At 41.2% G+C, this 24,375-nt stretch overlaps 1 protein-coding gene across 2 annotated transcripts; it reads right to left on the bottom strand.

The window, feature by feature from the left end:
- Nucleotides 1-15,347: 15,347 nt before the first annotated feature.
- Nucleotides 15,348-24,293, bottom strand: ctdspl2b (CTD (carboxy-terminal domain, RNA polymerase II, polypeptide A) small phosphatase like 2b). Of its 2 annotated transcripts, none has more exons than XM_040130161.1 (13): nucleotides 24,080-24,293; nucleotides 20,553-20,743; nucleotides 19,341-19,479; nucleotides 19,089-19,238; nucleotides 18,392-18,640; nucleotides 18,110-18,206; nucleotides 17,159-17,270; nucleotides 16,934-17,020; nucleotides 16,582-16,644; nucleotides 16,419-16,498; nucleotides 16,032-16,158; nucleotides 15,716-15,811; nucleotides 15,348-15,570 (listed from the first exon to the last, which is right to left on the bottom strand). In XM_040130161.1, the coding sequence occupies exons 2-13, from the start codon at nucleotides 20,718-20,720 to the stop codon at nucleotides 15,505-15,507; spliced, it is 1,434 nt and encodes a 477-aa protein (XP_039986095.1). In that variant the 5' UTR covers nucleotides 20,721-20,743; nucleotides 24,080-24,293; the 3' UTR covers nucleotides 15,348-15,504. The 2 variants fall into 2 exon arrangements, with proteins under 2 accessions (XP_039986095.1, XP_039986088.1); XM_040130154.1 differs by lacking the exon at nucleotides 24,080-24,293 and adding an exon at nucleotides 23,265-24,029.
- Nucleotides 24,294-24,375: the final 82 nt, after the last annotated feature.

Genomic DNA, 24,375 nt, shown 5'->3' with positions numbered 1-24,375 from the left:
GCTCTGCCAGTCGATCAGGACTGAGCGAGGAGGGGACCTTTAATTCTGTGCTGTTCAGTAACAAACTGGAAATCTGCACAAGCACAGAGACAGCATACGTGTATATATATTTACCCACACACATATATTAATTGCAATTGTTAAGTGAAAGTGAAAGCACAAATATGAAAAACCAAAAATAAAGAAACCACTTATTGACGTTTCTGTTCCTACCAGATGATTGCGCAGACCGAGCCCCTCACGTGTGCAGTTCATCACGATGTCCTGGATGACACTGAAGGCCTCGTAGCCTTCGTACACGAGGAGGTCCTTTGGGTCTGCCAGGCATGAGAGTTTACCCAGCCTAAAATCACATACACTGTTTTAACAACACCTACCTGGGAGCAGACAAAGCTAAATATACATTTTGTAAAAAAAAAAAAGACAAGTTTTGTCTTCATATCATTTATTGGGTCACGTCTGTAGAGATATCACCTTATGATTCAGTAATTGTATTGCCCATGGCACAAGTGACCAAAGTACATCTCTAAGATTCTTAATTCTTAAGTCCACAAAAGTAAAAGAGAAAGCCATGTTACCAGTACAGTATTTTACATATTTATAAGTTACATTTTCAGTAGATTTTTCTGCTGGATCTGTGAATTTAATGTCTATTTGTTTCAATTAAAAAAAATTAGAATTTATTTTTGACTGTTATTTCTCTCAATTACAGACCGCTGTAAGTTGTGCAAAATCATCATCCTTGTTTTTTCCTTTTTGCCATTATTTATTGCTTACTTAAGTATTTATTATTTATTTATTTATATATTTTCATTACTATTTGTTCACTGAATCAAAATCATGGAGTAATTATAATTTTCCCTAAGGTCATTTACCCTTAAAAATGTTTTTATTTTAATCTTGTGTTGCCATTAACCATTAAAACTCTTTAACATTACTGCCTACAGGACACTATATTTTTAAGGTTTCAGTTGTATTCACTGACATTTTTTGTTTTTTGAAGATGACCCTATTGACAGAAGGTAAAGTCTAATTTATTAATACATATATTGCATATTACATGCTCATATTCAACTCAATGAATTCAACTCATTCATATTCAACGTAAGATCAGTCACTGAAATTTCAACATTGTGCTACTGTCCAGCAGGCAGACAGTATGTGGTAAAGCGTTAACCTTACAGTAGGTGTCTTTTTTTCAAATAAAGGATACTAACGAACAGCGGTCAAAATCAATCAAACTAAATACCAGTGTGTTTTGCCAGGTTTTTATCTAACATCACACCTACTGAGCTAATGTCTCATAAACAGTTTACGTGGACAGAAAGGTTAGAGGGTGCCTCCATAAAGTTATTCCCAACCTGGTAAAATCCTGAGCCGTGAGGTTGCTGTAGGTGCTGGTGAGGCTGTGAGCAATGAATTCCTGCTTTAGAGAAGTGAGGGTGTTTCTCTGCAACACATCCAGCCCGTCGAACAGCTGTGAATAAACATGATGACGGAAATCTATGGAATCTTTGTCTAAATGTGTGGCAAAAAATACTTTTGAAAAGTATCTATTAACTGAATATAGCAGCGACAAGGTCACACGCTGTTCACCGGTGATCACAAAACGTGAGAGAAGAAATAATTCAGCCATCCTCACACCCTACATCTAACTGGCTGCTGGCTGTAGCTTTATATAAACTGGACAGACGTGAGAGGAGTACCAATCTTCCCATTTAACTCTTGGTAAAAAAGTGAATTGGCATATTTCCCAAACTCTCAAACTATTCCTTTAAAATCTTCTGTTATATCATGTTTGAGTGCTGAAAGGCAGCAACCAACTATCTACTGGTCATTGTTAATTCATGTGTTCCTTTACTTATTGAACATTAGCGACAAGCATATGACACTCATTGGTGGTGACAGAGAAAGAGGAGGCTTGTCTGTGCTTTCCATTGACCAGTATGCGGCAAGTAGCGCTGCTCTGCCCTGGGGCTTGTCAAACTCACAGAGTCCCGGTTTCTCGGGTTTCCCAGCCAGGTGTCAGAGCTCAGAGGTGCTGTTACCTGAGCAGATGAGAGGTGTTGGAAGTTGCGGAAGGGCAGGTAGGCGATCAGGTTTCCAGTGTCCCTAATGAGTGAATGATGACCTCTGGTGATCTTGGACGGGGATATAACTTTGCTGTACCACAAGCCAAATGCTTCCCGCTGGTGGAGAGTCATGTGCCCCAAGTTCCTGTTAATGGTCTCCCTCCTAGAAAAAAATTAAGAAATTGTTTAAACTTTTATGAATGTACAGGAACTGTTCCTTTGTAGCAGTTTTATTTAATATTTGAAAAATATTATGTATGTGGCCTTTGAAAGATTGCATTCAAACAATTTAGACATAGTGGAAGGTAGGAAAAAAACTTACCATTTACTTCCATAAGCCAGGTACAAATAAAATCTTCAAACTAATTGTTTGACCTTTTGGGAAATGCGCTTATTCCCTTTCCTGTTCGGCATTAGATGAGAAGATTGAGACCACTTTCACGTCTCATTGTTAAATTTGAATCTACAGCCAGGATGCAATAAGCTCATAAGTTTGTGGCATAAAGACTGGATACGGGGGGGATACAGCTAGTCTTGCTTCATCTAAATCAGTACTAATCAGTACAAAAGTGTAAAAAAAACCAACTTGTGGTTCTATAGGGGTACCTTTTTTGGCTGGACTGCAACAGTGGGGCCAGCCCCATAAATGCGAATGTCGAATGACCGAATGATTGACTGAGAAATAAAGTTACACCACTGGTCGGCCGGTCGATGTTTGTGTTTCCCCATTGGCCGTTCCACTTTCAAAATGAACTGGCACCAACAGTTTCTATTAATTCATCAGGGGGCGTTTACAGGCAGTGTTGCCAAACTACCGCCGTTCTCGTTAGATTTACAGACTTTTCCCATCTCTTTAACGACTTTTCTTCACAAAAGAACCTAGTGACAAATCTAGCAACTTTTTGGACAAACCTTAGTTACTTTTTGTGGAAGAGAGTCGCCGGCATTGCGCCACGAGCACGAGGTTGGGCTTTCCCTCCGCAGGCACACCTGTCTATGCGTCTCATTCACTTGACTGCACGGCAGCTGACACACACATGAATGAGCTTCTAACTTTCTCTGTGAGTGATCATTTAACAACTAAATATAGCCAAAATCACAGCACAATCGTTGTCTTTAACTTATGTGTATGGTGATTTTGTCAGATGATGAAAATCAGGATTTTAGCAGTGCAGAGCAGCAGCTTGGAAATGACTTGGAAGTGACTGCTGGTTAACATGTAGTCTTAAATGGCAATGTTTCAGTCATTATTTCATACTTGTTCTGTTGTCTGACAACAGAAAACAGAAAAACGTGTTAATGAGAACAGCTTTATTAGGAATTCGGCTGTATCCTTTCTTATCTTTTGATGGTCTTAATGATAAGCTAAGCTAATTGCCTGCTGGGTCCAGATACATACTTACCCTATAGACTTCATAGTGGTATCTAACTCTCAGGAAGAATGCAAATAAGCCTATTTCCCAAAATGTCAAGCTATTTCTTTAAGTGGGATGTGGCAAGGAACACCAGTACCACTCTCAGTTGTAGTCATGGCCAGTTGTGTAAGCTTATGTAACGTTGTATTGTTTTGCAGTGTCAAATAAGGAAAAAAAAAACTTGAGAGGCGATTATGTAGCATTTCAAGAAACTTGTTTTGCGTTCGTTACTGTAGCATCACACAAGCCGGGCTTTTTGGGTACAGGCTGTGGTGATGTTGTACTCTATCATAAGCAGATGGTAAAGAACAAAGACCAAAACAGAACTAGGATGTGAGTGTATCTGCACCGCTTTACACGTTACCCGGTTCAAGCTGAAACACAGACTTTCTTGCTGGTTTGTTCTACATTTAATGACTCACTCTAACTGAATCAACATCAAATACCTACACACAAATTAGAGGCTCTTTCTAGTCTGAAATCTAGTCAGTGCACTGGTTTCTTTGTCTTGCTATGTATAATGCATGTTCCTGGCACCTCGGGGTGCGATGACACATCACTTCTAACCAAAGCCTGACACCAGGCCTGTGACCAGATGGAAGCATAATGTATGTAGGAAAGGGAGACTGCATGATTGTACACTATTGAAATAAATCAGGAGGTTCATGTACCTACTCACTGGGGATGTAACACAGAGAAAAACTCAAAACCACTTTCTTTGACCCACACAAATAATACTAAGTAGGAGCTCTTTTGCTGCTAAGAGTCTAAACCTTTCACAGACATCTGGCAGAACATTCAGAATGTGAACATAGAAGTCCAGCAACAGAGAAACAACTAATTTAGACAAATTCAAACTGTGCCCAGAAAAAGACATTTATCTGCTAATAACATCATTCAAAAATTGATCAGAGTACAAACTTAAACAGCATCACAAATGAAAAAGTTCAGTCTAATTATTCACACACACGTGCACCAGAGAAATTGTACTAATGTTAGAATAATCACTGATAAATGCGCCCTATAATAATGAGCATTGGGTCATTAGAAGCGACTAGCTGACACCATCACTTACACAATGATGATGTTCTGCAGTGAGGGCAAAGCTTTAATGTCAGCTGGGCTAGCTGATGCCAGCAGGGGAGCCAGCTCAGGGAAGAGACTACCATCTTTGACCACGTGGGTCTGGAGCAGCACTGAAACCATGGTGGACAGGTACTTATCCGGCAACTGTAAAACAGAGGCAAACACCAGTTCTGTGTCAAGCAAGAATGCCAGGGAGAAATGGGAAAAGACAGCTAAATGCGGTTAGTCTATGGTTTTCATGTGGATGTGAACTGGTGTGCCTCTTCACCTGCAGTGTCTCCTTGTTTCTGCTATAGTACTGAAGGATCAGCCTGATTGTGGTGATGTGAGCTGCACTGAGCACTGACCTCAGGCTGCTCAGCGGTATACTGAAGTACTCCTGGAAACATAAACACATAAGGGTATTAGTCCAAATAAATATGAAAAACGAGACAATCAAGATATCCGTTGTTCAACTTTACATTAGCATTTAGGCAATGACACTATATCTTACCTTAATGACAAAGAATTCATCACTGGTTACATCTCTTGCTGTCTGCATCAGGCTGGTTAGTACTGTCTACAGAAGGGAAACACACACACACATACACACATTAATGGCAATATGTAATCTGGGAGTCTTTTTTGACACATTATAGTAATTGTCAAATCAAGCGTGACCCAGTAGAGACGACACCCAAAGGAAGAGATTCATCATGTCGATATCGATGACAGGAGTGTAACCGTACACGGGCTGCAGGCTGCCTTTACATGGGAAGTCAACTGCTATACAGTGACGCTAATGGTAACTGATATGAATGAATAATTAGATAAACCACAAAGTCAATGAATTGTTCTACGCAGAAACTGATTGAGCCTGTATGAATAAAAGATGAGGGAGAGTCTCTATTCAAACTACACTGCTGTTAAGCTACAGAGTAAATTTCCAAGAAAAGTGCTGAAATATTCGTCATTAGCTCTCACTGATCAACAGATTCTTGTTCATTCTCATGGTGTAAGAGGTAAAGTTAATATAGCAAATAGTTAAAATCCTCAACCTTAACCTTGACCAACTAAAACAGTAAAATGCAACTCAGACATTATGAGTCATGATAATCCAGTAATATTATAATATAATATGATATAATATGAGTATTTCTATAATGCAGTACTCCTTTTTTTACTTAAGTAAAGATTGTGAATACTCCTTTCACCACTGATAGCAAGATACTTTTCGTTTCAAACAGTTACTGCACAATTAAACTACTTACCCCGAAGCACTGCAGCAACACCCTCTTTTTGTCAAAGTTTTTTTCCCTCTCGAGATAGCGAACTACAGACGCCAACACACTGAGTCTTATGTTTTTGGTGACATGCAGGGAAGTGTTCTGGACCTCCTCCAAGGCCAACAGGATCACCACAGTGGTGCTTACTGCCTGCTCCAACACTGTAGCCACAGGTGGACTCAGCAGATCCTCCACCCTGGACCTCAGACTCTCCACCCAGCAGCGCACCATCGTCTGCAGGGCCACATTCTGACTGGCTCCGGGCCGACAGGCTGAGGTGAAGTCCGCTGAGCAGGTCCAGTTGAGCTGCCTCACCAGGTGCCTGGCCAGGCAAAATTCAGTCTCTGCGGTGGTGCTGTTGCTGTTGGTGGTAGTGGTAGTGGTGTAGTTGGTGTAGGTGGTACACATGCTGCTCACCCACACACTGGACGGCTCCCGGGACAGCAAAAAGAGAAGAACAGTGCTAGGGCAGATGGATGAGACAAAATTGGTCTGGTCATGCTCCCAGCAGAGAGTCAGCAGTGCTGCATCTGGAAGAGATACAATCCAGCTGGAATACTGGCACTGCTCAGCGGGGTTGAACCCAGTCAGGCCACCTCCTTGTCCCCCATCACCACCAGGAGATACCCCTAGATTTGAATGGTTGGCACAGTGCTGTATTAACCAGGTGTTGTCCTGATTAGCCAACAGGTTCTGGAGGACGGGCTCATTGGTGCAGACTTTGGAGGTGAAGTTAAGTGGGTCAATCTCAGCGCAGAGAGCCAGCTCAGTCATGTCTACGATGATGGGACGGGTCCACTCCGAGTACTTGCACACCTAAAGCACAGCGGAGTTGAATACAAGATCAGAATAGAAAATCTGTACTATTAAGCTGTAAAATAACATTTTAACTGTTTTCTCTCGAACGGTTTCGTGTTGTCCCTCCAGTCGTCAATACCGCTGCCTTTTGTTCTTTTTGTGTATATATAGAAGAGGACATGCAGAGCTTCATTCTGGTCTCCTTGTACTGTAGGTGTGTGACCACACCCAGGCTGCTGCTGGGTTCATGTGAAACACCTTTTGGGCTCTTACCTCCCTTCTCCTGACTTGTCATTGCAGTTGAGCCGATAACCTATTTACTCTTATGTCTCTAGAATCACATGGTCTGTAAGTTGCACTAATGATGGTCCTTTAACTGAAACATTCGTTTTTTGTCACATTTTTTCAGTGTCACCTTTTGCACGTGGAATAAATTATTTTTTTGCATCTTAAAAAGCCTGTTCTACTTTATTTTGTCAGTGTCCGGGCAATGAAATGGGACTTAAAATAACCTTTATCATTTTTGTGCATACAATTAGATTAGACTTTGGAGAAACAGAGCCATGTCATCCAGGTAAAACACCCACCTGTGGTAACACCTCCATGTCCTTTATGTCTGTGCAGACTGTTACCAGCCATTTGTTCTGAGGGTTTTGTAACAGCTTCTCAAACACAGACGCCTTGCAGCAGACATTCTTCTGAAAAGCCAGCTGATCATTCTGCCAACAGAGGCCAACCACTGAGTCGTCCACCTGCCGCTCTCCCCACGTGTGGTAGTCGCACCAGTCTGCGATGCTGAAGGGCTGGGTCGACTCGGTGGGTGGAAAGGTAAGAGAGGTGTCACAGTGATTCTCAAGCCAGGCATTTGCCTTATTACGCAGCAGGCTGTTTAGAAAGGTTTTGTTTGAGCAAACCTCTTTAGCAAAACCACTCTGATCGAGCCGGATGCATTTTAACAAAGAATCTGTGGAAATTTGCGTCGTATCATGCCACTCTGAGTAACGACAGGAATCTAACATTAATGAATCCGAGTCAGGGAGTGGTGGAGGAGGGGGCAATTTTGTGCAGTTAGGCATGAACCGGGCATTTTCAGGGTTGGAGAATAAAAGCATGAAGAATCCGGTGTGCTCACAGATGAGTTTGGTCAGTCTGGGACTGTCCATGCTCATGCAGAACTCCAGTAAGGGGGGGCCAACCGGGACTGTGGGCTGGTCAATCCACTGCTCATAGACGCAGAAGTGGCTCACCATGTACCCAGGGTCTGCAGAGGAGTTGGCACAGTATGCATACAGCCAGCTGTTCATCTGGTCCGAGAGCATCTTTCTCATCAACAAAGCATTGTTACAGACCCGCTTCACAAACTCCTCACGTTCGTTATCACTGCACAGTGTCACAAGAACAGCATCCACCACCTCGTTCTCTAACCAGCTGTTGTAGTTACAGGCGAGCTGTTTGAGGTTGGGCGCTTCTCTAGCTACTCGATGAGGCTCAGATTGAGGGAGGGTAAGAGTCCTAGAGGGAGGGGTGACCGCAGGGGAGGGCTTCGTGTCCCCAACACTGCAGTCAGATGACCTGATGAGGAGTGGGGACACCACTGCTTGAATAACAAAGCACATGTTGCTCCACGCCTGCTCTATCTGGTTAGGGCTGAGGGAGCTTAGCGCCTGGCAAAAGGTGTACACAGATGTAGAGGATCCCACTCTTGAACCCGTGAGGATGTCAGCGCACAGTGTGTCATTGAGCCTGGCCAGTTTGTGGCCATCACACGTGAGAGGGTTGCCGTGGTTGTCCTCCGTTGCATCTGAGGCGCTGCGCTGGAAGGGGACGCTGGGAGGATTCTGGCACTCTGGCCCTGGATACGTGCACAGAGACTGTTCTGGAGCCAGGAAGCTCTCCAGGAGGATGTCAATGATGGAGTTAGCGAAGGACCAGCTCACGTTGTGGTTTATCCCCCTAAACAAAACAGCCATTTGATAATTATGACAGATCCCATCAGTGCGATCATAATATTTACAAAATACAGATTTAGTGAGAGCTACTCTGGCTGATGTGTATTTTACTGCTGCGAGACATGGAGGGAAATGTTAATTCAAGGGGCCCTGTGCACTTTTCTTTTAAACACAAAAGTTATGTTTACATTCAGTCTTTCTTGCTAAAATTTTTTGAATGTATTCCCTTTCTCATAAAATATGAGGAATCAGATTTTATTTAAAATCTTAAATCCGGCATTGTTTATATCCATGTCTGCTAGCTAGTAGCATTCGTCCTCACTGCCTTTGTTGGTGGATTGCTCTGTGTCTTTGCCTAATTTTCCCCATTCCGTGTTCCCATGTCAGTTTTCTTTTCAAATGATATCCTCCATCTCACTTAACATGGAAACACAGGACTCTTCCGGGTAATGTAACAGTCCTATAGGTTTGTGTTGTGGCCATCAATTTTAATTATTTCAACTCTGCTACTGAGACCTTATGTTTTTTTGTGTGTGTCAGTTTGGCCTGGTGGACAGGTCTAAATACTGCAATACCCATGAGCTTGGCCTCTGTTGCTATGAAGAAGCCAGTCAGAGGCACAAATTAGAGCATCAGTGAATTGTATATTTTTTAACAAGGCGCCTTAGTTGCTAAAGTCGTCCAAAATTAACACAGAATATGATAGTAAACGTATTTAAGCTGTAGATCGTAAAATTAGTTTTCTCAACATTGTAATGTTTAGCATCCCCCTGCTGTTAGCGGAGCGCATTGCAGAATTTTAGGCTCGGTGACGGGATGTGTCTTGCTGCAATGCACCTTGGGAGTCGTGGTTAGCTTCTCCCCTGAGGTTTTTGTGTGCACCGGCCTGTACATCTTACTTTTTTCTTTTAAATCAAAAAACATTTATTTTCTAAGATGTTTATTAACTGTTTGAGCTGACGATTAAACTGCCAGAGTTCCAGGCCGATCCAAGCCACAGACCAGGAAGCGCCAGGAATAGCAGCCGGAATCTATACCGCTAGCGGTCAAAAGCTCCAAAGGGTAGCTTTAATATGGAAAAACGGCTTATTTGAATTTAAAAGAATGACTTACCACATAATGAGCTGCTTGAGATCTCCTGCAAAACAAGTGGGAAAAAAATGAGCGTCAATAATTTGTAATTAACTGTATATTAGACAGTACAGTTTAGATGGCACTACTCAAATGATTATACTGATGAAGAATAATGTTTTACCATGATTACAGGTCTCTCCTTCGTCTAAAGATGGTACTCTAATTCCAAACTGTAAAAGTATTTTGACGTAGTCCATTGGTACTTGGAGTAATGTTGCCATGAACTTTGAGACATTTGTCACAGCTGCATCCACGAAGCCGCTCACAGCACTCACCAAATTCCCAGAAAGAGGGACACTTGATAGTATATTCATAAAGGTTTGCTGAAAACCACTTAGCGCTGTCGCCAGCGATTCCCCCATCCTGAGGTAGGCCCTGGGGAAGATGACTGACCCCGCGTCGCCGCTCAGAGGACTGCACGTCTGGGATCTCAGAGACGACAAAAACATAAGTAGTGGCTTTCCTAACTCCAGGGACACCGTCTTTGTCAGGTCTGCCTCCAGTCCACAGTCCTGCCTCCCAGACAAAATACAAACTAAAATTTTGGGGAGGTCGTCTATGAATCTGTCTCTCAGCAGTGGTTGGAAGACCGCATACAGGTTACTCAATACACCATAATATGAATCTAAGTAAAAACTCTCTCCTGTGGCAGAGACGTGGAAGCCGCGTGTCTTCTCATTCTCCCTTGACAAAGCATGGATTTGATTAATAACTTTCTGGATGTCTTCCTCTAATTTGGAGGCCGGCTCAGGAGTCTGGTCAGTCTTTCTTTGTAATACTTTGGGCTGCGGATACACTGACTTGATATCGCACAGGAGCCCTGTGGATATTTAGCAAAAAACAAAAAACAGGAAATATTCATTTCTGATGGCCCACGCAGACAGTTGTTTATCGACTTTGTGAAGACTGAATAGTCACAACATATACAACATATCAAGGACTGCGTGACATTTATTTTAGTTTCATTTTTATTTAACCAAGTAGTTCCCATTGAGGCTTGAAACAATTTTTTGCAGATATAAGAAAAATTAACGTTTCCTTTTGTTTGCAGGCTTAGTTAGAAACGAAAACATTGCCCATTCTTTAAGAAAAAAATTAAATAACTTGAACTGACAAATAAGTTAACTGTTTTTATACCGTGGGCTATTATAAATCATACTGTTATCAATCAAGCTTTGTCAACGGTATAAAGTCAAGGATTTTGCATTACTACATTGTTTTATTTGACAATGCATGGCTTGGTGGTTTTTGATGAAGACTAGCCTAAAGGTTTTTGAAACCCTACTTTGTACTTACCAAATAGGATGCACACCATGCAAGCAGCTGGTGTCGACCACATCGTAAGTCTCCTCAATCAAGCAGGCAACCACTCCAATAATAACTATATATATATATATATATATATACCACTTTGTTTTATCCTGTTGATGCAGTGGAGATATGAGGCTGAGGCAGAGGAGCCGGACTGAAACCAGGCGTCATGCTGGTACACTGTGCAGAGTCAGTGTTGACTGCGAAACGCATTCAAGACAAGCTGTCGCTCATCCTTCGGGCTGCACCTGTGCCGGTGGGGCCGAGGTGAGGGGACCCCGCTGCGTGCCGCTCTGCTCTCGGGGGCCGCAGGCTCCTCGGCTCCGTGTCCGCCAGGCAACTCTACACCTGGTCCGACGGCGGCGCGATTAAGGGCCCCGGTGAAGAGGGGGGGGGGAGGAAAGGTGCGAGATGAAGGCTGCGAAAACGCGGACGGGATTTCGGCAACAAGCGCGGCCGTCGGTGATGAATTATTAACGGCGTGTGTTGATGAACTCCTCCGTCTGAAACCAGAGTCCTGTCAGAGGAGCCCGAGGACGCCAGACTGACTGCAGGAGGATTTACACGACATCTGCTGCGAGTGCTCCGGCGGACAACGGGTAACTCCCATATACCGTCTGATGTCGTCGAAGGGATGTGATGATGCCACGAACATATGAAGCAAAAAAATAATTAAGAATAATTCATAAATCATTAATTTGATTGTTTTCCTACATTGTTTTGGGGGTTTTAATTTAGAAAACCCCATTCAAGCTTTACCAAATAAAATTTAGATGAAAAATGAAGGTTCTTCTAAGTTACAAATTCAGGGGGTGGCTTTAATGTTTTTCCTCCTTAAAAACCCCTTTGAACGACGGAGAAGCCCAGTTAAATACAATCCATTAATAGCGCACTTATAACACCCCATCTTAAGAAGTGAAATCAGTATTAATGGGAAGAAGATCACGGATAACGGAGACTACTCTTTCACTGGCATGGGGAGAAAGCTACTATGTTCACTGCTGCTATTAGGTCAACTCTAAAAGACTAGAAGTTAAAATTACACCGTGCAAACCCTGGTGAAATGGATACTCAACAGTTAGGCCTAGTTGAATGAAATACTTTTTTTTTTTTTAGGAACGCATAGGGCCTAAACTTGGCAGGCTTATTTTTCATGCAACTGCAATCAATACAGTGTCTTACCCTATCGTTTTAGTCAAAGGTGGGGAAATAGATTAAGTGCTACAACTATCGCTTCACTCTTTGCTCGCACGAATTGTCCCACATGTTCAGCATCATCTCAGACAGTCCAGGGAAATAAAAACAAAGGGCATGCAAAGTTTTTAACTTTAAAACTTTGTTTCAGAAATTCAATGTAACTGTATATACACTTTACAATAGCATGTAGCCTGGCGGCTAACAAAGATGTCTTAAAACATTTTTTAAATACATCTTCAGCACAAATAGCAGTAAAGTAAAATGGCTTAACGGATATTGAAAAAAAAAAATCATTAACACCATTGCTTTTTTTTCTGCAGAAAAAGTGCCATGATTAAAATTTAATTCAGGACTTTCCCACAAAGCAAGCTGTATTCTCTACATGCTAAGTTTAACAGTTCAGTGACATAGCGCTAAACTAAACATACAGATATTTGTAAGAAAAAAAAAAAAAAAAAAAACCACTCCATCTGATGTAAAGTTAAATCTTCATTAATACATTTAAAAAGTAGATATGACATGCCTTTTGAAATCAAAAATACAAAAGTTTTTCCTTACTTTAAGGATTTTTTTTAAAACATGAAGCTGCATGTATTGTACAACACTAAGTGTACAATAAACTGGTAATGCACATTAAAATGAGCTGGATTAAAAGTATCAAATGCCTCCCACCGATCCCTCAGAAACAAGCCATGACTGATAATCGCACATGATCACACGGCCCACTGAGGAGACGAGCCCACCTGGGCTACATCACACACTCCAGGTGAGGCTTGCATACTAAAAAGATGGCAGTCAGGATGGTGAGAGGTCATGGGGACAGGGAGGGGGCGCTACCATGGTGGGACCTCAAAACATGTTTCCTCTTCCATGCAACACTGTCCTCGCCTCCTCTTCAACATCTGAGCAGCAGATGTGAGCCAGCATCCCTCCTCATCTAATTTGTTCTACTTGATGAGCAGAGAACACAACACGGAATTCAGAAAGACACTTAAAACTTCACCCCATGTACAAATTACATTCATAGTCTGGACGTGTGTACTCACAACATTACATCAGAGTAAACACCATTGTGCCCTGTAACAATTTTACTTGAACACAAACTAATTCTAGTCTTTCTGGAGAGCTACTAACTTCCGGTGAGAGAAGGCAGAGGCCATCTCTGAACAGAACCTGTGTTAAGTGAGCAGCAAGGATTGTTTGGGCAGGGCACAGCAGGATTCACCTGGCAAATTTACTCATGTGGGTGGGGGGGTTGGTTATAACTCAATGGAATCACAGTACACAACACATACTGCACACTGAAAAAAATAGGGGAAGGGTACGTGTCTCCAGGTTTCTCTCTCTGCAGAGCTTTGAGGTCTGATTGTCTCTTTCCATCTACGCATTTGGGGGGTGGGAGCACAGAATTTTTTTTTTTTTTTTTTGGAGGGGGAGGGGGGACCGTATGGCACTGTACAGGCAACCCAGACACATCCAAACACTCACATTTGCTTTAACATGAAATGCACTTTGATTCAAACTGAACAAGAACCGTAAAAAGTTGAACAATGCATGCCAAATTGTCTTGGAGATTCAAATTGACTCTTTTGGGTTTGGCCAATGACAGAAGACAGCCGTTTTTGACTGACAGGCATTTGATCTTTCTTTACTTTGCAGGTTTAGGCTTGTAAGGATGTCGCAACAACATCTACAAGTCTGCCCTACTGTTTGTCTCACTATTAAATAAATTAAGTTGAAACAACAGTGGAGTAAAATGTCAGTTTGGCTTGAGTGTCCAGGCTGAAGTCAGGTGGAAACACATTCATATAGTTACCATTCTTAAACACAACGCTTTAAACTGTGCTAAACAAAAAATAAAAATAAAATAAAAGCTTAAAAGTACAAAGTAAAAAGTATGAACAGACAGGGAGAGGGTCAGTCAGTGAAGCTGACAGTTAAAACAGTATGTTGCTGGTGCCAGATAGTGGCTGGTACAGGGTCTGGCCATAAATTTCTACCAAGGGCAGACTTCATGACACACTGGCAGAGATGTGCTACATTAGTCATAATGCTACTGATATAGCCATCAAATTACAAATCACAACTAAAAGAATCAGAACTCTGATTTAGCCAGAATACTTGATAAGGAGTAAAAGACAATACTGATTATAGACAAATGACAAATGAGATACTATTATTAAAGAAAGGTTTACCTTGACACATATCACTTTGAAAATGAATGCCCTCAGACCTTTACAATATGTCAGATTTACAGGTAACAAGATTCTTAATCCTAACATTTAATTAGGGAGCCATGTTGTGTCCACAGTGAAGCCAACACACTGATTTAAACCTCTATTTGTTAGAACGAGAACAAACTATACTTAAAGGTCCTGGATTAATTCCATTTCATCTGACTATGCAGTGGACTCTTCATCAATATGCAACCGTGTTCTCCTAATAGGAAAAAGACTTACAATAAAACTTACATGACCCCTTCTGAAATATATCTTACAAACAGAAGTAAAACATTTTGAAATGTTACTTTTCTAAAAAAAACAATGAAATACCAGTTTTACCAGAAAAAAAAAAACTGCAACCAAGAATAGAAACATGACTCAGCTACGGAGGAATGCATATGATTTTAAAGGCTACAGATTGTAGGTTTGCCAAACACCAAATCAGTGAGTGTGAGAGTGTATGTTTGTGTGTATGTGTGTGGCTAGGAGTAAACATACACACATACACAGATTGATTTACAGGCCAGTCATTCCCGCTGAAAATGGTCTGTAGCCACAGAGTGTCGTTATTCATCAGTGTCAACAGCGTGAGCACCAGGGGTTGGTTTGGGTACAGGGACTCAGCCGGGGTAGAGTTCCTCTTTACCAGATTGCATTTTCATATGCACTAAACCAGCACCATGGAATTTAGCGCGAAGACGATATCTGGCTCCACAGCTGGAGAGTCAGTCAAAAGGAGTCTACCTGGGCTTTTTCATAATGTGTGTAATTTAATCTATACATTTAAATATTTAGAAAATGTCACCAAGATCTTAAAAATGTTTTTCTTTTGAAGTTTTTTTTAAAAAGCAACGGTGGATTTGAAAAAAAAAAAAAAAAAAAAAAAAAAAAACCCCAAACAAACAAAACAACAAAAAAATAAAAAATAAAGTGAAAATATATTTTTTTTAACAGTAATGGCAATGCTGTAGTTTGTAATCCAAAGAGGGGCTTTTTACACGCATGTTGTTCTCAGTCTTTTCATGTTGTCCCGTTTTGAGAGACTGTGGTCAAGTTCAATCAGGTGGCAACAGGTCGTGAAGCCGGAACCGCTCTCGAACATGTGGCCGCACATCCTCGTTCTGACAAGTTCAGCAGGGAGAAGAACCATGACAGGAGGAGATTAGAGAACAAATTAGATTACTTTTACTGAACCGTTAACATATTACTCTGATGTAGCTGCTGTAATAGGTCCTACAATAACTACTGAAGAGTAAGACATCTTACCATCTCAACCAACTTCTCCAGGAAGGGCACCAGCTTCAGCAGCTCATTGTCATTTTTGTCCATGAACCAGCTCTCTATGGGAATCCCATTGGACAACTGTCAGGACACAAAAAAAAAACATGTCAACTGCCATCACGTGAGTAACGTCATTGTATTTTTTTCAATTGACCTCACATGTGCCTCTCTGGTCTTATGCAAGAATTGAAACCAAAATTTAAAAAACCCACACAAACAAAAGAAACAAAAAGGGTAACTACTGATATTGTTAACCAGATAACACAAAACCTCCAGTGTTATGTTTTGTTTAGGTGTTCACCTGATATGCAAAGGCTTGTGGTGAATTGTCGATGATGATGGTCTTTGACAGATCTCTGCCTAAGATGTTGAGGTCCTTGATGTAGTTTCCCTGGACACAGACACAATGCTCACGAAACAACCTGTGTCTACAGTTTCAGTAGGGAATGAAAGGAAAGAGGCAGGAGAAGGGGAGGAAAGGAAAAAAAAAAAAAAAAATCTATCAGTGAACAGGTCAGTGCAATCAATAATTCAGAAAAACCACAACACTGACACCTCAACAGCAGTACATGCCAATGCTTGGGCTTTACATGGTTCTCTTTGAGCTCTACCTCTTTTCATTCAGGCGTGCATCGGCTTTTGAGTTTGTTTTGTAATTATAAAAGACTGACACAAAAAAACACCGTACCTCACTAGCTGCTTTTTAGGATCCAAGATGTTGAGCAGTTTGTCTGCATACACCTTTTTAGAGGCTGTAAAAAGGATGATCTAGAAAAGGGAGAATAAAGGTCAACTTTTCCTAATATGATCCATTCAGGATTTATTAACAGGAGCAACCAGGTTATACTTACCTCATAGATTTGAGACATGCGTTCCAGAAACTCTCTAAAGAACGGCCGCAGGCGCACGTACACCTGCACAAAACAACAGAGCACAGGTAAAAACAAACATTTATGATCAACATATGACAAGGTTAACTGTGGGTCATCACTGTGAGAGTCGAGAAGTAAATTAAGGGCTACAACCTCTTCTTCTTATCAAAAAGGTTTGTTTTGTATGTGTTGACTGGAGAGTTCTCCACCTGTATGACACGTTTATCTATTTTTGCAAGTACACTGTGCTAGACGTGATGTATGACTGTAGCCCCCTCTGGAGGCATCATGGAAAAAACTAAGGGAAACATTCCTGTAAGGCCGCACTTACCTGATAAATGACATCCTGAAAGAGAACAGGGAAGGTAAGTGCTGCGTCCTCCAGCTCATTTAAACTGCAGTGAACCAATGTTTCATCCTACAGAAGAAAACAGAAAAAATACTTGGAAACTTTTTAAATTCCAAGGGAGTTTCCATAATAACAACAATAACAATAATAACAGTGATAATTATAATATTAAATACAAAAAATGATTTGTTGTATACTATAACTGACCAGGTCTAGGACCAGAGAGAATTCAGGCGTGCTGCGTGTCTTCAGTGGCAAGGCTGGCTTACGGGTGAGCTGCTCTTCTGTCAGTGGAGGGACGTGCTTGATGAAGAAATATCTACAAATCAAAACATCAGACATACTTTGATTCAATTAAAACACCGGTTGAACCCACGATATTCTAAGCAAAGTGGAATACTGACAATTTTCACAAAAACAAATTTAATGGTTAACTTAAAGCAAACTGTGTTGAACTGTCACATATGGATCCACCTTGTATTCACTCTGTCTTGAGTACAATGACGAACAAATTAAGACATGCTCATTTTAAAATGAGTACATTAGCTGTTAACACAGGCACAAAAGACCCGTCTCTGAGAACGACTAGGGGGATTTGTCAGCGATTATGCAAGTGTCCAAAACCATTTTACCAAAACGTTTGATCTATTGTATTTTTTTACTCAAAATTTATAATAATATTAGTTCAGATCAACAATGTGTGACCGTAGTTATTCATGCGAGAAACATTTTTTTTAATTCACCCTAAACCATCATAACTGGTGCCACTGGATTTTACCCATACTTTAAAGCATACTGTCATTGACATATGTCCTGTTTGATATTTTGTCAAACTGGAAACTTTAACAGATGGGTCAAACTTGTTGCCTTATTTGTAGGTTAGGGTATCAGGTTGGTGGTCTGGTTATCATTTGCTTTAACATTAGCTTTGATTTAGTCGAATCAATTGTCTCACTACAAACAATGCTCCCATTTACAGAAAGTAACCCAACTTTCAAGCCTTTTGTCCTATCCCTTTATTCTCCCACAAGCTTGGTAAAGCTATCCCACATGTCTTTGCTTTCCAAATATCCTCATTCGGGTTTTGTTGTAAATTCTGTTTAGCTGGGTCTGGCTATAGGACTAAGCACTTTTACGATGATGCAGTGTTTAACTCACGGGTCAAAGACTTCCCAGTCCTCCTCATAGGATGCCTCTGGTGGTACTGCAGTGGGAGGAGAGTCCACATATGCCATAACTGGACTGGAGCCTGGAGCTTGGACCACAACAAGAACAAGATGTTTTAAAAATAAATAAATAAATAAATAAATAATTAAGAAACAGGCACACAAAATAGCAAGATAAGCAAGAGCCAGCAGGCGTCACTTATTTCATTATTACCTCAACATGTAGTAAACTCTTAATGTTTCAGAATCATGTTTTCTTAGCTGTAGTATCTACCTGTAAGGGGTGGAAGATCAGCATCGGCATCAAGCTCTCCCTCCTCTGCTGTGGGAGGTGCCTCGGGGATGTGGGGAGGTCGCAGAGGTGGCAGCTGTGATACACTAGAGTAGAAGTTAGTGGTGGCACACAGTTCCTGTGGGGATGTGGCTGTGCTGGTAGGCGTCTCCACAGCTTGCTCCATGTCCAGCTGCTTGACTATCTCCTCAGCCTCCAATGCCTGGTCCGGAGAATCTGACCCAGAAGAGGCTGAAACATGAATACAACAGAGGCGTTTGAGCTGCACAGCATACTATGTAATACAGCGGAGGAAAATCAACATTTTATTATGAATGTGGTCAAGCAGTAATAAAAGAAATTTCATGACACCATAAATAACATTTCAGTAATTGTCCCAGCTGCATCCAAAAACAGCAGCACATCAGCCCATCGCTGTCACTATGGCCACAAGAAAATTATTCATATTGTAATTTTAACTTTCTTTGGTGTTAAACATAGTAAAAGATAGTGCTTAATGAAAAGGAAACATACTAGTGGGGCTTTATATGTACAGCAGGCTTTTACTGATACACTTTATATTGTGACTCACACAAATTCAGCTAACCATATTTTATTACACATATACAATAGGTTTGAACATTGCCTCTTTTTGTGATGCTAGCCAGGAATCAAACAGGCTACCTGACAGTCTGCTTACCATTTTTAGCTGGTGAGAAGAAATTGAAAACAGGGGAGAAGATGGTTCCAAGAAGGGTGGTTCTTGGAGGGCTGGTGGTCACCTCAACGGCTGTTGTCTCCTCCAGACTGCCATTGGGCTTCTCCTTACTCCTGTCATGATTGGTTGCCTCTGCCAAGAAGATTTGACAGGTTTAAGAAATTTAACAGAGACATGTGGAAAATAAAGACTAGTGATTAGTTTTTTTGTTTGTTTTATATGAGTGCCACTCACGTCCATTGACAGAGCCTCTCCTGCCAACCCTGCTGATAGTCCTGCGGGGAGTGTTGGTATTCGGGGTTGTAGAGGTGATCAGGTTGTTGTCCACATCACAGTGGAGACGTGTCTTCTTGGCTGGGCTTTCCTGCTCCACCTATGGGAGACAAAATATAATATACAGTAAACAGTTGTAATTAATAACTAAAATAAGTCATGCAGCTTTAAAAAAAAAAAAACTGCTAAAAGCTCCTTAACTCTGAATGATTTTGGGCTGTTCCAGACAAAAGCTGATAACCGTGACAGAAAAGTGGTGGGCCTAGATCGCACCGTGAGACACGTCCAGCAATAGCTGATTGAAAACTTTGATGCCCATGGACAGGCTGTGTCAAAATTGTGATGGTGATCGAAATTTAGGGACCTAGGCCTACAAATCAACAAATCAGAACATCGTGTGAAATGACGCAGAACACACTAGCTGACACAACTTTGTAAATGTTGTTTTTTGTTCAATTAAAAGTGTAAAATAAATAAATAATAATAAATTTAAAAAAAGGGGGGGGGGGACTGTTTGAACAATATGGCCAAAGCTTTTTTTCTGCGTTTTCAAAACATGAGTGTTGTTTTTTCCTTTCTACACAATAGCAATAAAATTCATCAAATATTAAGCGCTCAATCTGACCAGCCACAACATTGATATTGTGCAGTCTGGCACAGATTGCGACTTTATTACACCCATCTTGCCAAGTATGACATAGATACAGATAGGCAGTAAAACAAAAGAGTATGCTACAAGTTTTAAAATAAGACTTCATGAGGAAATGCGGAGTGGAAAAGCTCTTTTTAGCCAAGTTGACTTTTCCACTTGTTACTACCTCCTGTCCCTGCTCACCAACTCTGCGAGCCAGAAGCTAAAATTAGACCCGAGTCCGAGTTCTCAGACAAGCTGCTGCATTCCTCCAGACATTTTTTGGGAAACATGACACTCTGCACCAAGAAACACTGTATTTAACTCAAGAGACCTGGAGAGCACAGACTACATAGAGTTTTAAAACAGAGAAGGGCCAAAAAGGTTAGATAACACCGTCAAACAAAACACAATGCCAGGAGAAGGACAACTACTTCTTCAGCTACAATATTTCAATGCCTCCAGAAGGGCAACCAAACTCATAATTGCACTGAACTCAATTAAAAAGCAAGGTCATTTGATGTGATCATAGAGGTAGTTACCTTAACAGCATTTCCTCTAATGAACTTTTTGATGGTCGAGAACAAGCCCCTCCCTCCACTAGTTGGAGTGTCCTCTTCCACTTCTGAATGCCTCCGCTTGGTCCTGGATGGGCGGCTTGCCACACTGGGGTTCGGCTGCTGAGACGCCTTACGCATTCTCAGCCTCATTGTTTTAGCAGTCACATGTAAGGCTGTTTTAGAAAAATCAGAGATTGGGAAAGACAGCAGATACAGGAAGAGAGAGAGGAAATCAATACAACTGTGCACACTCAAGAAAACAAATTTAAGCAAATAGTCAACTGTTAAGGTGGACAAACAAGCTGTTTTAACAGTCTCAACTTTTTAAAAAAGGACAAGTCTGTGGGGTGTATCTATGTGTACCGGGGTAATACTGGTGCCTTTTCTGCCAACATCTGGATGCATTCAAGATCCCATTTCACTTACATCACAGTGGATCACAGCAGCCACAGCTGGCTTTACTTCCAACCGTACAGTTAAAAAAAAAAAAAAAAAAAAGCCCAGGAGCTTACTATACGTACATTCTACAAACACTCCATATCACTAACTATGTGCATGTTAAATCAATTTTTAAATCAAAATACAGAAAGTTACATAATTATAGGCACTTACAAAGATTTAGAAATGTGGTTAATCTGAATCAAAACTAATCTGAAGGAAATACACTCCTTTTTCTCAGAGTTGAGGGATTTAATTGGTCAGCGTTGTCCTCGAGTATGTACAGGGAAAACTAAAAACTATTCACAGTCAACACAAATTGTCAGTCAAGCATGCCAGCCCCTTGCGCTTATGTAACAGCAACTGGCTGAAAATGTGTCCGGACATATTGACAACCTGTCAGGAACCCTAAACACACAATAGCAACTTCTCAGTACATAGTGTACATCTGAAATACCGTAAATGCAATTCACTACATCTGCTCTACATCTACACAGGGGTGTATCCATACTGTTGCTCAATAACATGGGCACAAAAATACAAACAAGCGCTTTACCAGCGTCAGAGTACACGGTAACATTCAAGTAATAGGCAGACAGGAAGGTGGAAAAAGCCTGAAACTTGTGACTGCTCAAAGTATCAAATAAATTAGCAGATCCAGACAGTGAATTTACACGAATGTCCAATATCAGCTAGACTAGAAAATCTATGAGAGGAGATTCGACAATACAGTTCCTAAATTGATAAACCAATTTCTCATGATTTAATATTCAAGATTCTAGAGATAGAAAAATACAAACAGTGCATGTGTGCTATTGAGAGATAAGAGTGTACCGCTAATCACTGATCCACCTAGAAATGCCTTGGTTTTTCTACTTTTTTTTTTTTTGGAGTAAGTGCTACAATGATGCTCATGCATTCTGTGATAAAATTTTCTTAAACACAGGGAATGGTCAAAATAGAAGGAACATTATGCAAAAGCTTTCCAGTAAACATGTTGGTGACGCTCGTGTTTGTTTTTTGTTGAGACCATCAGAGGTGCTAATTCAATGATATGGAAATTTTAAGCTGCAGTATTAAGTGTTACTGAACAAATCCCCATACCCCACAGGTTGGCCTAAATCAGCATTGCTTATAGTGTCCTTGTGACCACTACTTGTTTCTACTAATGCAATATTTGTACGTGTTTGTTAAATATCCCCATAATTTTTAAGACTTTGCCCTTGTCACATTACAGTTTTTGTAACTAATGCACTGATACTTCATGCTGTAACTATTTGGCCCCTTGAGCCAGTATATGTCCCTGAAACCTAATACATAAAAACTGACAGATGCTGCAAACTGGCATTCTGCCTTACTCTCTACTGTAGGAGACTGTCCCTGCAATGTATTTAACTAAAGTCTATCACACATAGACATTTTTACAGGTCCTGTGCCTAGAGATATTACAACATTATGCCATCCAGTTGTAATTTATGCTATTCTTGTACTCGTTTCATTCTTTGTCTTTCCTTTCATGCTCGTATGCACTGTGTATGTTAGTATGTACAAAACATCTGGGTTTTCGTGTTGCTTCTATACAAAAAAAATCAAAATGAAGTGCCTGTTAAATTTAGTTGCTGTGTGATCAAACCCCGTCAAGGCTCGCATGACAACAACGCAGTAGCTGCTAAACATCCACCTTCCTAGGCAATCACCCACTAACCAAGGATCATGCACATAGCTAGGTACGAGCAAGTGAGCGGGAAATAAGAACATGCATGCCACTGACTGTATGGGCCAGCTAGCAGACGCAGTGGAGAAACAAGTGAGGCCCTTCCCACAGCCCGTCCACTCCGCAAAAACTACTCCGAGGCTAAGGTTAACCAACCGGCTTAAGAAGTGGCCGAGGCACATATCGTAATGGAAGAAAATAAAATTTAAGCACGTGACACGTCTGGGCCAGTTGCCTCAATAATGCAAAAATTAAAAAACAATCAAAGACGTTTGTATAAATTTCACTATATAATCACGACTAGCAAGCTTTGATGCTAAACGAGCAGCTAGCCCGACTAAGCTAACGCTATCTAAACGAACTATAAGAGGTGGTGTGTATCGCGTCAGGGGTTGCGAAGATGTGCAAAGTACAGTTTCTTTTGACACTGTAGGATTTTTACAAGTGACACCTAAAGGCAGTGTTACGCTGTGAATACAACACAGCCTGTTAGTCTGTAACGTTAGCGTTTCAACAAGGCGAGCCAAAAGAGGCTAACTTACCGTTAGCAATCCAGTGCGGCATCGTAAATCGAGCGAAATAAGGTTAAAACAATGAGCTACGGTAGGGAACATTAATTAGATAACTGGTGCGAAGTTTCCTCGGCGGTTTGACTCGACTGTCTCCACGAATTATGTACAATATTAACGTTTTTGGTGTTTTGACAGCGAAACTCGTCAGACATCGGTAATCAAAACAGCCAATTGACACGGTAACGTTATCAAAATGCTCTCTTGATCCACTCAGTGTTATCTTTAACGATCAGTGCAATTGATTGGATTTAATTCACCAATTGTGGTAAACGATCACGTAGAGCTCAGCAGCCGTTGGAGGGATAGTAAATGGAGAAGACGGCGTTAGCTGGCTGATGTAAAGCTAGCAAAGTTCAGCTGTGGAATGCCTGTTGGGACGACGTTAGCCTAAATGCAAGCTAGAAGACTTAACCTGGCGTTAACTGAGCATTATTTAACAACAAATAAACAGTTACACTTTGTATGATTAATACTATAGAAAGCACTTACTGAATGATTTAGTTACAAAAAGCAGAAGGAACCTTAAATTAGCAAATAACGAGTTGACCAGGAATTAGCCACGTCCGAGGTAGGCCTTGTTTTAGCGGCACTTAGCTATGTAACTTAGCTTAGCACAATTAGCTTAGCGTTAACCTAACCTAGCCTTCTAGAAAAACTGCTTCGGGCTAACAGATGTGTACAGGCGGGGAAGGAAAATATTTATCCTGTCGTTAGCCAACATTACATAAACCGCAAGCCAAAGAAGACAAATGAACGATCAGTGTTGGTTAACGTTACCGACTTACTTTACAGTGACCCACAGTATCTGGAGATAACGACTCACGACCGATTAACCATCACAACTGAGGCAGTGGCTGTTTTCGTGATCTGATCCGACTTTTTCTGTGTATCTACTCAAGGGCCGTCTCCGAAATGACACACCGTTGTGTTACCAGGCGCCATTTCCCGCCTCTGCTCAGTCTCTCCGAGGCAGATACCCGTATGGGACACAGACACACCCCCTTACCTCTCAAAAACACCAGCCACATTCTGCTGCGAGGACTACCACTCGCCTTTTCCTCTCCCAGCCTTGGTGAAGGTG

This window comes from Xiphias gladius, chromosome 1 (genome assembly GCF_016859285.1).
Source record: "Xiphias gladius isolate SHS-SW01 ecotype Sanya breed wild chromosome 1, ASM1685928v1, whole genome shotgun sequence".
Lineage (NCBI taxonomy): Eukaryota > Metazoa > Chordata > Actinopteri > Istiophoriformes > Xiphiidae > Xiphias > Xiphias gladius.
Note: the sequence above shows the minus strand (reverse complement) of the source record. Positions and strands in the feature narration are given on the sequence as shown.

Excerpts from the sequence above, each read along its gene's own strand:
- ctdspl2b (XM_040130154.1), bottom strand. The coding sequence starts at position 23,286 with ATGCCGCACTGGATTGCTAACG. Across the intron at positions 19,239-19,340 it reads GAGAGGCTCTGTCAATGGAC|AGGCAACCAATCATGACAGG; the intron begins GTGAGTGGCACT and ends TCTTCTTGGCAG. Across the intron at positions 17,271-18,109 it reads GACTGGGAAGTCTTTGACCC|ATATTTCTTCATCAAGCACG; the intron begins GTGAGTTAAACA and ends TTTGATTTGTAG.